Source organism: Podarcis filfolensis (genome assembly GCF_964270895.1).
Source record: "Podarcis filfolensis genome assembly, chromosome: 10".
Classification (NCBI taxonomy): Eukaryota; Metazoa; Chordata; class Lepidosauria; order Squamata; family Lacertidae; genus Podarcis; species Podarcis filfolensis.
This window is the reverse complement of record NC_139612.1, coordinates 5,668,834-5,683,251: the sequence shown is the minus strand read 5'-3', so window position 1 is coordinate 5,683,251 and position 14,418 is coordinate 5,668,834. Positions and strand designations below refer to the sequence as shown.

Below are 14,418 nucleotides of genomic sequence, written 5' to 3'. Positions count from 1 at the left end.
AGATCAAGGGGATAGTTAAAAGCATGATGCCCACGATTGGTAAATGGTGAGTGGAGTCTGTGAGCGGCTCAATGTAATGAAAGCAGGCAACTGCTGAGTGTCTAGCTGCCCCCACACAGATGTGACTGGTGGTAGCTGGGCAGTCAGCAACTGCACTTATTTTTTTTTGCACTGCCTGCACCATCCTCTGCCTCCTAGCTGTTGCTGGTGAGGACATACTTATTCTCCCTCCTTGATTGTCCTACGGTAGCTGTAGGTGCTTTGTCTCAAATGGCCGCTGTTACGGGGGAACACATGTGCTCTAGTGCAGTCCAGACTGGCAGTACCTTCATTCTTTGAAGCCGGTGTGTGGCTAGACACTCCTCCCTTAGGAACAATGCCCATGCACACACACTTTCAGAAAAAGCAATATAAATGTTTGTATAGTTTTGCCCTGAAGATTAAATAAAATAAATGTGGGCATTTATTGCAATGTTTCCCATTCCATATTTTAAAAATAACTCTGCATAAAAATTCACATGCATCTTCAAAGGTCAGAGTCAAAAGTGTGCAGGGCAGGCAAAGGCAAACTCGGCCCTCCAGATGTTTTGGGACTACAACTCCCATCATCCCTGACCACTGGTCCTGTTAGCTAGGGGTGATGCGAGTTGTAGTCTCAAAACATCTGGAGGGCCGAGTTTGCCTATGCCTGGCGTAGGGTCACCCCCAGTCTGCCATCCCTCTCTCCCTCTTCCCCTCTCTGCTACGCCTTTCACTCTCTTTCTCCCACCTTTCTCCACTCTTTCAGCTACCCCTTTCCCCCCTTTTCTCTCTTCTTGCCACCCAGATGACATTAGGTCAAAGGCCACATGAAACTGAGCTGTTCTCTACCCAATGTCAAGGATCCAAAGAATTGAAGAAATAGCTTCACCCACCTACAGAAGTTCTGACCCTGTGTTTCTCTAACCTCATCCTTTTTAGTAGCAACATTTCTTTATTTCTATTTGACATTTATGCCTTACTGTTCTTCTGTCCTGGAACCCAAGGCAGCATACACAAGGAGCACAAGGTGGCCTCCCATCCTGAGCCAAGCCTACTTGCCTTCAGCAAAGTTGGTGCACTGGGTTCCTTCAGAGCATGCCCTACAATCTTTTGAAATGGAAAATATGTTCAGAAGCAGTTTGTGCTAAGGCATCAGGAGGTCTGCTCTCCAAAAAGTATAAGAAGTTAACAATCAAAAGCTCCCACTGGATGCACCTAAAGTAGCTTTTTAAAAGTACCTCATAAAGATTTTGGATCATTAGCATCTCAGTCTTCAGCACATTACTTAAAAGTAAACCCCACTGATTTCAAAGGAACTTGCTTCTACAGTTAAGTGTGTTTAGGATTGCAGCCTTAATTTTGTAGGAGTGTTAAATGAATATGACATACAGAGCATTGTACTTGAACCACAACTAATTAGTCCTTTTTATAACACTGTGTAGGAACTTTGAAACTGTCATTTACTGTTGGGTCAAGGTTTTGGACGAGGTACATTGGTAAATCAATGATGTGAATGACTATAATGATAATGTATTAGGTCACATTTTACAAGACGAAAGTTAATTCAAGGACAAAATATAATTGTCCGGAAATTACAAAATGGCCATAGAAGTTTTAACCTGATACTTTCTTTTAAGGTAGAGCTTTCTTACTTGTGTCCATGAGGGATACAAAAAAGTAGATTGGTAACTAACATGGAGAAATGATTTGGAGATTAATGATCTGCTATAAACCAAGAAAGCTGTAAATTTGCTTGAGAAAATGATTTCTAATACTGGTTTGTTTGTGTGGCTCATGAGAGGGACTCAGTTTTAAGATTAAAAAGATGGAACGGCATCATAACCATATCTGACTCTCATGACCACTTCTGATCAAAGTAACTTTTGTGCACCATTTTCACATGATAAGGTGTTCTATGGCAACAATGCAAGTCATATTGTCAGGAATCTGGCAGTGAAACCAGTGATATAATATTATGAGGCAGTACCATAAGAACTCTTAACATGAATAAGGTAAAATCATGTCAAAAGTCATCAAATGAAAGCTTTGGCAATTACTACATAGGCAAAGTGCCATTTGCGCTAGGTTCCACTCACAGCAACGGATACGCCATCACCAAATTATGCACTGTTTCATTAGCATAAAGGGCTGGATGCAGGTAGACCGTGAGAGGAATTCTGCTCAATGAATGGTCCCTCTCACAGAAAGAGTTGGGGAGGTACTTCCCTGACTTATTCCCTGTAGCTCCTTCTGTTCCTTAAAAATATGCTCTGGAACAATATGGGGAGTGAAACAGAAGAGAAGACTTGGGGGGAACTGCTCCCTTCTCCTTCCATGAGTGGGAGCCTCTCCTGATCACGGTCCTTTCTGCGAACAGAAAGAGCCCTTCTGTCTGTGGGAGGGCTATTCCGATCTGAGCCAAAATGCTGACCACACCTGAGCCGCCCCCTTCACTTCCCCCAAAGGGCCTCCCAAACCCACCATTAGGGAACCACAGTCTTTCATTGTATACCTGGAGAAGGCAGAATGCTGGATCACCTGCTCTTTCCTTACCTGTTTTCGTGTCCTTGGGACTGGAGAGGCTGTGGAGGCGCCGGCTGTGTTACGGGGCTCTGCTGGGATAGGGGGCTTTGCTGAGCCATGGGGCTGTGCTGCTGTGCCATGGGGCTCTGTTTTTCTGAGCTGGGTGCGGAAGCTGGGCTGTTCAGCTCTGCATAACGGAAGACTGGTGATTAGAGAGCTGTCACCGTGTGGCATTTAGTAAAGGGCAAAGGGAGGCAATCATTGCTGTGTCATACCCCATCTCAGGCAATTTATGTTCTGTTGCTTTTATTATCATGGCTTGTAATTAGATTTTAAGACACCTGAACTTAGAAAGCTTCATCTGATCGTGTTTGAAATCTCATCCTGCTCTGGCTGGCATGCGTGTTATTCAAAACCCAGTTGGAATTGACATACACATTTCATTTCTCAGAGTTCCTTCCAAGGGCAGAGAGAAATATGGAAAGGTTCCATTTTGAGAAAAAGAGAGAAAATGAGAGCCCATAGCAGCTCACTACAGCTCTGCAGCTGAACCTTTAGACGGCTTAGGCCCACACGTCTAAAACGTGAGCACAACAGTATCAGATGGAAGATTTTCATAGATAGTATCATGCTCATGCAAGGTTTCAAAGCTGGACCCCTGGACCTGTGAAGCATGATGTAAGAAGGAGAGGAAGATGACAGTGAAAGGAAAGGGAACTGGAAGAGAGAAATCTTGCTTGGATTCAAAACCATTTGGCCACAGATAATAGCTTTCCCAAATTTATGTTCAAGATCTGTTTTGAATGACTAACAGACCAATCACAGACTTCCCACAGGGTTCATGTGCATGAGGAAGTGTGCACAGGATTGCAGCCTAATTTACTCAGCAAGAAGGGGATGAAGGATTTGGACTGGAATAGAACTAATGCATTTGAATGAGTGGAGGAGAGTAGGGTTAATAGAGAGATCTTCAGAAAAACCCTGTTTTTTCTTAGCCCAACTTCACAAAAACCCATGTCACAGTAAATCTTTGTCAGTCTTCTAAGGCGCCACAATATTCTTTGGAGTTTTCTTAGGTTTTCCTTCTTCTATTCTCCATGCTCTGTTTAACTTCTAAGCACCTAAATATCTAGCAAGCTATTAATGTACAATTGCTATTACCCATTTTGAATCTGTTGGGCAGTGCACATTTAGACAAATAAAACAGGCTATGTAGGCTATCAGCTGCCTTTGAACTCAGCTAAACATTTGCCATTGGCAAACAAGGTCAGCCCCTCTTAGGTGCATAAGATATTAACAAATATTTGTAAATGTGTATATGATAAAGTGTTCTTTTTCATATTGTAGCACTTCCAATAGGGAAAATATCTCTAGGAAGCAAAGAAGTTATCCATCCAGCAACACAGACTGCTACAGAATCACACAACTTATGTATTCAACATCTCTAGTCTTTTAGTATTGTGCTACTGGGATGTAAAGCTACACAGACTACTTAATGAAACAGAACTCATCTCCTTTCCCTGTACCTCTAAGAACCCAATTCTCACGCCAAATGTTGATTGCTTTGTGGGCAGAGGTGGTTAGAGAGAAATCTGTTTTTCTCCAACCCCGTCTTGCATAGTCAGCAACCATATTTATCTCTGCATAAGCCCATAGCAGCAGCAGAAGCTGCAGGTGTTGCTGAGGCATAACAAGAGAGAGGTCAGCGTGGTACAAACACACAGCTAAAGCCTCGTCACCTCCTTGCCCCTCCCTCTCTTGGGGCACTGCAGCAGGGCCAGCATTGGGACATCAGGTAAGTGCTGCTGTCCAGCCACCCACTGCTAGCTATCAGTACCAAAATTCAGGAACTGGGTAGGGGAGCAGCACTGGGTTGCAAATGACACAGGAAGCTGCCTTATATCAAGTCAGATCATTGGTCCATCTAGCTTAGTCTACACTGACTAATAGCAGCTCTCCAGGGGTTTGGGCAGGAAAACTTCCCAGCCTTACCTGGAGAATGCCAGGTATTGAACCTGGGAGCTTTTGCATCCAAAGCATGTGCTCTATCACTGAGCAATGGCCCTTCGCATGATGCAGTTAAGGAAGACACTTGATTTGCCTTCAGAGGGTTCTAAGCCCCACCCCCCAAAGTGCCCCCAGCCTTCTTGAAAGGTAAGTTTTCTTATAGAAGAAAAACAACAACAACAGAGAACTGCGATTTATGAGTGGGGACAGCCAGAGACATTGTTGTACTAGAGGCAAAAAAATCCAGAGCACGCCTCACAATGGTAAAAATATAATAAATGAAAATGACCAATCATTTGCTAGCGGCCCATTAACCTTCTGACCAAGCTTGCCTAATGGTAATGCCGGTCTTGCTATCATTGGGTTTGATTCAGATGAGGTTAGTCGAACTTGATTTTCATTTATTTTAATGGAACATTATGATTTTTTCATGTTGATTTCAGTGATAAATGTGCAACTAACTTAGTTTGAATCCAGCCTGTTTAAGTTAATCAGATGGTGAAAATTATTATATTTTAAAAACATTTTAATTCAGTGACAAGAGACAAACTGATAAACTGAGGGGGGGGGGAATCTATATCTTATGTTGCTTTCAGTGGGGAAGGAGGATGAATTTATGCCTTCCCAGGCAATAAGGTATGAGCAAAATTACCGCCATTAGATCAGAATGCTCTCCTCGTATTTTGGGCAGAATTTAACACCCACTCTGTGAGTACACAAGGTACAAAACCATTGGAAGGACAGGTTCCTAGTGCTGAAGAGTCATTCTGTTAGTGCTCCTGTGGTTTTGAATCTGTTCTCAGTTGCACAACTGGGAGGGAAAAAAACCCAAGCAAAGCTGACGTCAGTGGAGTTGCAATTATGTAAAGTGGGGTGAAAATGGAACAGGGGACGCTAGTGATTATTTCCAACTGCTGTATAATGTTAGTTCTCCCAGGAGGCAAAGGAGCAGACCCTGCAGTGCTTCATCAAGGCCTCTCCTGGTGGTTCACAGATACTTTTGCCATTTGAAGTGTTTCTGAAGGGCTCAGATTCTCTTCTAGCAAGGTCTGCGGGGATCCAGCAGTAACATTTATATAATGCCACGCACTGGCTGCACATATAAAAACTTCCTCGCTTTCCCAGGGGTGCAGTTCAGATTAATTGGTTGCTACTTCTATTTTCCTCCAGGGTTTTAAGGGTCAATTACTTACCCTCCTGAGGAATGATGCGAAGAGTTACACTAAGACCAGCATCTTTAATTAGCTTCACAATATCTGCATGAGGCATGTTAATAATAGACTGGCCATTCACAGCTAAGATCCGGTCTCCGACTTTGAGCTTCGCGCAGCGATCAGCGGGGCTTCCATCAATTATCCGGCCTATTTTATGGGGTACGGCTAGAAAAGAAAAGGAAAAATAGATATACCCGCACAGTTAACCTAAAACGGCAGTCGATACAAGATAGCAGGTACAAGGAAGTAAACTAATGTTTGCATGTAGGCAAAATGGGCTCCACTGGGAAATGTCTAGACGGTCTTACTGTGCTTTGTAAGCAGCTGCAACATCCAGCTCCCCCCCCCCGAATGCACGTCCACTTCAGTCTGCTTGGGTTTCTGTCTAAAATCTCAACAGCTAAATCAGCATTATTGGAGCTTATGCCGATAACAAAGTAAAGTATCCACCATCATTTTGGAAGTCATGACATTCATTAGGGATAAGTCTTCTTTTCAAGATTAACCAGGAGACAATGTCTTTCTTCCCTGCATTTCCCCTTTGCCGTCCGTTTAGTTGACTAAAGGTCAATTGGAAGAGCAGAGATTCAGAAGTCTTTACATTTTTTTACTTTTTGGTTTAGGAAATTTCTACTCCACCCTTTCTCATTGCCAACACACACACACACAAACACACACACACACGTGGTACCTCGGGTTACGAACTTAATTCGTTCTGGAGGTCCGTTCTTAACCTGAAACTGTTCTTAATCTGAAGCACCACTTTAGCTAATGGGGTCTCCCGCTGCCACTGCGCAATTTCTGTTCTCATCCTGAGGTAAAGTTCTTAGCCTGAGGTACTACTTCTGGGTTAGCGGAGTCTGTAACCTGAAGCGTCTGTAACCCGAGGTACCACTGTACACACACACACACACACACACACACACACACACACACACACAGTGGTACCTCGGGTTACAAACTCTTCGGGTTACAAACTCCACTAACCCGGAAGTAGTACCTCGGGATGAGATAAAGGAGCACTCCCAAACTAGACAGCTGCTCTTTCACAGGGATTGTAACCCCATCCAGGACTGGTTATGTTGGACACAAAGTTGTCCAATGAAAAAGCTTATGATTGTCCTCTGCTGAGTCCTCTTATGAGATGATGAAAATTAGGAGGTAAAATTAAACAAATATGGAATGCTTGTAAATATTGCACAAAGAGGCAAGCATCCCAAAGCTAGTTTGAGAGAAAAAGCATATTGAAGGCAAAAGGTAATTAGACATTGCAGGCACAACCTAAGATTTGTTAATTTCTCTTATATATCTGAAGCACTGATTTGTGAACAGAAAACCCAGGGTCACCTTTGCAGTATGCAGTGTGTTGCATCACAACCAGGCCACACCCACCACAGAATGGCTTTCCATGCCTAACCTGGGAGCATCGAGCAACTTATTTTCCTCCAGGGCTCTGCATGCTCCTGTTTATTCCAGCAGCCTGTGTGCCAGGTCCGCAGGTGATGCTGCTAGATACTTTTAGGAGAGACCTGGAAGGACGTGAGAAGCTCCCAGCCATAGTGGGGCAGGCGTGCAAAGCAGTAATGCTGCAGGAGAGGTCAGGACTACTCTAGCTTCTACGTGGCACCTCTTCGTGCTGTTTACATGTGTAGGCACAACAGGATTGCACCTTTGGTCCTTAGAATGCAAACAAAAACATGGAAAAATGAATGGAGATTTTTTCACTAGGGTAGAGATTTCCTCACAAGGGGCTGGATCCAAATGTTCCTTTCCTCTAATAGAAAGAGCTTCTCTGCTGGAAGAAGGGAATGTCTGGATTCAACCTAAGTTCAGAAAATATAATTTTGAACTTCAGCTCTAAGTCCATCCATTTTTACATCTAAACCTGTTGATGTTAACCGTTGCCACATAATTCACCACTGCCCCATGCTAAAACACTTCCTGAGCCAATATCAGGAATACAACTTCTGAAACTTGCTGATGAACTATAGTTTTATTTTCAAGCAAAAAGTGCTTTCATAGGGCTTTTTTCAAGAAACAAAATAACGATGCATGGCTTTTAGTACAGAATTAATTCCTTCTCATTAATTTCTAGTGCTTTAGTATTTGAAGCCCTTTTAATTAAGCAAATTGTAATTTGATTTAATGCTCTGCTTTACAGTCACACTTAAGGAACAGCAAGACAGTCTGGATATTTGCAAATTATTCAATTTAAAAGAAAACAACAATATGTAAACTCTAAAAAACCCTATTGATTTATTAATTCTAGGATCTAAGTTGAAACAGATTTACTGGTCAGGCAAAATAGCCTGTAGTAGCCACAGATTTTAGTCAGCCAGGGCTCCCTTTGTCCTGTACTACTGTGAACTCAAAGGACTGGGGAAAACCTGACCACTATACAGTGGTACCTCAGGATGCAAACGGGATCCGTTCCAGAGCCCCGTTCGCATCCTGAATGGAACGTAAGACGCGACGGCGCATCTGTGCATGCGCGGGTCGCGTTTTGCCGCTTCCGCGCATGACGTCGTTTTGAGTGTCTGTGCATGCGCGAGCGGCGAAACCCGGAAGTAATGCGCTCCATTACTTCTGGGTTGCTGCAGAACATAACCTGAAAGTGCTCAACCTGCAGCACATTCAACCCGAGGTATGACTGTAGTCAGGTATGTACTGAGTACAGCTTGGATTGGCTATTTCCAGTTTTTAGGAGGCAGTTACAGTCACATAATGAAGTGCAGTGTTCAGCCCAGCAGCAGCAAATGAGTATTATCTCACAAGCTTTACAATTCATCCTGGACCATTCAAATGTGCAGATCAAAAGGTTGTGCTAATGAGTTCTAAGAGTCAATGAAAATTTATACGGAGGCATTGCTAGGGCTGCCATATATCTGGATGGTTTGCCTAAAAACAAACAAACAGGATGTCCTGGTTTTTACTTTTTTAAACATGGCAACCCTAGGCATTGGTACAGAACTGGTTTTGATCACCTCTCAAATGCACATGGGAGAAATCACTTGTTTGTAAATACCACCATGTTAACATTTCCTTGCATATGTTTTAAGATGAATGAAATACCCCAGTTACTGGTGTTTGTAAAACTTTTGTTTCATGCTCTGCATTTGTTGATGGCCAATTCATCCATCCATTAACTGCAAAAATTATATGGTTCTTTGCTGCTGCTTCTTCTTTTTATTAAAAAACCCACTTTTTGCAATGTATCTTCCTACCCCTTTTATTTACTGTTGTTCCCCCCTCCTTTTCTATTTCCTGTGTCTGCACATGTATTGTTCCCTTGGATTGTTAAAAAAAACAAACCCAAAACCAAAACTAAAAGCAGCCTCAGAGATTTGCAGTATTGAGCAGAGGATCAGCAGGAATAGATTAAAGGGGGCAGGAAGGGCAGTTCAATTCTTTCTCCTCTGGCAATTTTTCCAGTCAATATCCCCACTTCCCAGCTGCTTTTCACTCTGCCGGAGAAAAGATAATGGTAGCCGCAGCTATTCCTGTAAGAGCAGAAAAAGCTAAGGAAATGAATTCTGAGCAGTAAAATGGCTGGATGGGAAAGGATTAAGCAAGCCCTTCCCTACCATCCCAGGCTGCTTTCGGCTTTAAAAGAAGCTACCGTAAGAGTAGGGGACTTCTGCATGTTTACATGTAGTTTCAGTGCCATTTACATTGTCATTTGTTTACTCCTACTTATTCCCATAATTAAGATTGCTGGAAGAAATATCAACAACCTCAGATATGCAGATGACACAACCTTGATGGCAGGAAGTGAGGAGGAATTAAAGAACCTTTTAATGAGGGTGAAAGAGGAGAGCGCAAAATATGGTCTGAAACTCAACATCAAAAAAACTAAGATCATGGCCACTGGTCCCATCACCTCCTGGCAAATAGAAAGGGAAGAAATGGAGGCACTGAGATATTTTACTTTCTTGGGCTCCATGATCACTGCAGATGGTGACAGCAGTCACAAAATTAAAAGACGCCTGCTTCTTGGGAGAAAAGCAATGACAAACTAGACAGCATCTTAAAAAGCAGAGACATCACCTTGCGAACAAAGGTCCATATAGTTAAAGCTATGGATTTCCCAGTAGTGATGTACGGAAGTGAGAGCTGGACCATAAAGAAGACTGATCGCCGAAGAATTGATGCTTTTGAATTATGGTGCTGGAGGAGACTCTTGAGAGTCCCATGGACTGCAAGAAGATCAAACCTATCCATTCTTAAGGAAATCAGCCCTGAGTGCTGACTGGAAGGACAGATCGTGAAGATGAGGCTCCAATACTTTGACCACCTCAGGAGAAGAGAAGACTCCCTGGAAAAGACCCTGATGTTGGGAAAGATGGAGGGCACAAGGAGAAGGGGACGACAGAGGATGAGATGGTGGGACAGTGTTCTTGAAGCTACAAACATGAGTCTGACCAAACTGCGGGAGGCAGTGGAAGACAGGAGTGCCTGGCGTGCTCTGGTCCATGGGGTCACGAAGAGTCGGACACGACTAAATGACTAAGCAACAACAACAACTTATTCCCATTTCAAAGATGCACAGAGCATTTTTAAACAAATTCTCTGCATGAGGGGTTCCGCCTGGCCTCTTCCCTGCCACGTGCATCCTTTCACACTTGGAATGGGAGGAACACTGATGGTATAACTTGCAGCCTCAAACACTAACAGTCAGTGCATATATTAATTACCATAACGCTAATGAACCTCTCTTCAGTATTAATCATGTCTCCCACAGTTCTACAAACCATTATAGACTTAGAGACCTTTAGCTGCCTATGAGCTGCCATTTCCAGGTGTGGTCTCCAATCGAAAGGAACTTGCAGTCAGTTCCGCAGACCCCAAGAGACTCTAATCCTTTCATTCCCTGACAGCACATTCGCTGCCACCCCACATGGCGTCTCAAGCGGCTTCTGAAATTCAGAAGAGCTTCAGAAGCAATTTCTGAAGTAAATAAAGTACAGAATGAGGCAGGGCATGAGAAAAACCAATTGGTAAAGTCATGCCCTTCTGTATGTCCAAAGGGGCTCGCTGGACTGGAATCAGAAGCCAGAACAAAAGGCTGTTTTGAAATGGGGAAGTTCAGGCGAAATGTTACTACCTATTCTTCAATAACAGAAAAAGTGGAATATCCCATTTTATGCTGCAGCTAATTACATATATTTGGTGTGAATATATCTATCATCTATCTATCATCTATCTATCATCTATCTATCTATCTATCTATCTATCTATCTATCTATTTATCTATCATCATCATCATCATCTATCATCTACCTATTGATATAGATATGTACCACATACACACAGACATAATACATATCTATGTCTATGTATGTAATTTCATCTATACAGGTCACCCAACTTCTATCATGGAACTGAAAGGGCCATACATATGATTCCCAGACAATCTCTCCCATGTAGCCACTGACCAGGCCCAGAGCTGCTCAGCACCAGCAAGATGGCTGCATCACATGCCCTCAGACACTTCAGTCCAATGATCTTTTGAAGCTTCTTCCTTATGAAGGCCACTTTTGTGGAGCTCCATAAGGACCAAGGGATATTTGTACAGAGCTGTGTCCTTCACTGAAGAGTAGAGCACCCTCTCACTGCTTTAGATCATGGGATGAAAATCTCCCAAGGTTTCAATGTGCTATTTTAACCCTCACCCCAAAATCTCTGCATGGTTTTATTGAAGGGAACTACAAGAAAAGTAAGAACAAAACAATAAAATATTACAATATAAAAAATGCTGAGTTGTTAATATATTCTTGTTTCCCTCCAAATTTGCATGCAGAAAGTTAGAAGAAACACTGGGTGCTGAAGAAAACACCGTACCTTTCTGTTTCTTCATCTTTTTAAAACAAAAATTATTTCTCTTGACAGAAAATCACTAAACTCATACTGAGCTCCGGCTAATATCACAGCATGCCCCCAGAAAGCACTGATCGTTACAAGCTGGTGTCAGTGACAAATAATGTTTCTCACTTTTACAAGTACGGTGTCTTTTCATCTGTTCTGTATGTATTTCCCTTAACAGCTGAGAGACTGTATTTTGTAAAAAGTCACTTGCCTGTTTTCTCACATTTCTTTTTGTACACTGGGTAAATGTCAGATGCGAACAGGTGAGTGTGTGTGTGTGTGTGTGTTGGGGACTCCAAACCTGTATTGTATCTGTACTATAACCTCTGGCAGATAATAACTTCTTACAATAGTTTTGTAATGTAAACAGAAACCGATAGAAAACTAAGCCGACAAACCCTCCTGAGCCAGCTGTCCTTTCCAATATGTTACACAGCTGATCACATGAATATTTATTGTGCCCACAATTCTCCATAGGTGCAAGAGCTTTAATTCAGCTTTAACTCCCAGCATGCCATGATTTAATTGGGAGATATAACACATAACTCAGTATGCTTAGCTTGTTTCCCTTCAGATGCCTTTTTGCCATCTAACACCCACTATCAATCACTCCTGCGGCCTTTTCCTCATGTGTCCTCACCAGTGAAACTCCAGGAGTTGTGGGGCAGCCAGAAGATGTGACGTACACAGCTATCAGAGGAAGATGATGTGAGAAAATACTGCCTGATGTTCCCTTCCTGTGGACCTTATGTTCCTTGAATAAAGGCTTTATGCCATAGTTCAGGGGTGGCCTGTCCCGTTTTGCCGCCTGAGATGAAATGGGAAGGTGCTGTCTCAATGCCCTGCCAAAGCTTCGCTTACCAGGGTTCAGGCTTCCAGTAAGATCTCACTGAACTCTCACAAGATCTCATGAGAGCTCTGCAAGATTTTGCCAGAAGCCGCTGCTGCTTCTCCTTCTCTGGCGGCACCCTGCAGGATTCCACCACCCAAAACAGTTGCCTCAGTCTGCCTCACGGGTGGGCTGGCCCTGCCATACTTCCATTGAAACATTTTTGTCAAAGCTATGCTAGATATGAGGAAGTGAGGATGGAAACTGTCCCATAACTGTATATCCCTCACTCAAGGGTTAAAACCAGTGTAAGGGCTATTTGTGTACATGCAGGACTTTTTTTGGAGGGGTAAGGAGTTCTCAAGTGCAATGGCAGAGCCATATTGAAGTGCCTGTTGCTGTGCTCACACTGCATTGAACTCCCTGCTGCCTTGTACCTCTTGGTAGTGACACGCAGCCTTGGGAAGCCAAGAGAGCAATGTCGCCCTGCCTGGGCTGCCCCACCAATTGTTTTCAGCCCAGCATGCTCTTTTGGGCAACCTAATGAGGGTCCCATGCCAGAGGCAAAAGCAGACAGAGAAACGAATGCCAGTTTGTACAGTGGGCTAGCTTCTGCACACACTCCCTGATATCCTCCATCCAGGCCACCAAAATGCATTATCAACATTCAAGGACACATTTCAGCCACTTCACATTTCAAGGAGACTATGCAGTAGGGGTGGCAAGGGATATGACCTGGGGAGAGGAAGTGTGTCCTAAGGAGATTTCCAAGGGTCAGACTTGGAGGGATGCATTTGACTCTCTGGCCTGAGGTTCCCCAACCCTGTTCTAAAGAGGCAGGGACCAGAATATCTGGAGGACTGCTTCCTCTCACATGAACCTGCCTGCCAGTTGCAGTTATCACCTGAAGCACTGCTCTCTGCCCTGCTGCCATATTGGGCATGTTGGACAAGGCTTTTTTGGTGGAAGCAGCCCAGTTTCCTGAAGGAAGTGTGACTGTCTTTAACAGTTTTTAGCAGAGGGAAACGTTTTTATTTCATGAAGCTTCTAAGGATTTGTAAATGATGCTTTAATGCTCTTCTTTAAGATTTTCCTGCTCTTGGTTCTTACTGTGTTAAGGTATTTGTTGCAAACTGCCCTGAGGGCTCTCTTGAGAGTGGAGAGGTATTGGGAAACTATTTTAAATAAATAAACCATATCAAATCCACCGATATCAGTGGCAGGAAACAGGTGAGCTAGACCGCACAGCTCCTTGTTGCTATGCATCTGGGAAAGGCATGGCTGGAAGCGGTCTATGCCCTGGGAGGATTTGTTTTGGAGGTGGAGGCCCTGGGATTGCTTCTTGTGATTGACGAGGCAGTGGAAGAATGACTGACATTAGTGGAGTGGAATGGATAGCTGGGCAGAGTTAGAGTTGAGTGACTGATAATGTCTGCTGGAGAATGACAGAGTGGAGGCTGGCTGTGACAGACAAGAGAGACTGAGGGGAACAAGAGATGGTATTTAATAGAGTTAGGATAGCTGTTATGACACTTCAAGATAGACAGTGATGTTTAATCAGGAAACTAGAAGTGTAAGAACTCTGTAGAGAAATATTACTTGTTCTGAATGTTCTGTTCTTTAATTAAATCTATGTTTCTGTTTAACTCTCTGGGTTCTGGCCTTGATGGATCCCAAGGCAGGAGTGGCCACCAGGGAGCCTGTGTGTGTGTGTGTGTGTGTGTGTGTTTGCGCTGTGTACAAGGACAGGGCAGGTCTGGGGCAAGGCAGCAGCAAGGCCAGAGTAGTGCTGCCCCACTGGCACTGTCCCAGCCTCAGTGCTACTGTGCCCCATGCCCACACCATCCCAATACATGGCATGCAATGCTGGCTGCTGGGAGGCCAGGCCTGCAGCTGCTTCTGTTTATCTCATTCCACATATTTGGTGTAGATGTGCTTGAGTCAGGATGTAAAAGGAGA

At 43.6% G+C, this 14,418-nt stretch overlaps 1 protein-coding gene across 20 annotated transcripts in view; it reads right to left on the bottom strand.

Annotated features, from left to right (window-relative positions):
- Positions 1-14,418, bottom strand: part of MAGI2 (membrane associated guanylate kinase, WW and PDZ domain containing 2) — a 593,450-nt gene that overhangs the window by 43,330 nt on the left and 535,702 nt on the right. For all 20 annotated transcript variants that reach the window (XM_083574937.1, XM_083574923.1, XM_083574920.1 and 17 more), the window contains 2 exons: positions 5,745-5,930; positions 2,575-2,731 (listed from right to left, as the gene is read on the bottom strand). In XM_083574937.1, the coding sequence (XP_083431063.1) occupies positions 2,575-2,731; positions 5,745-5,930 (343 nt within the window). The remainder of the gene's footprint in view (positions 1-2,574; positions 2,732-5,744; positions 5,931-14,418) is intronic.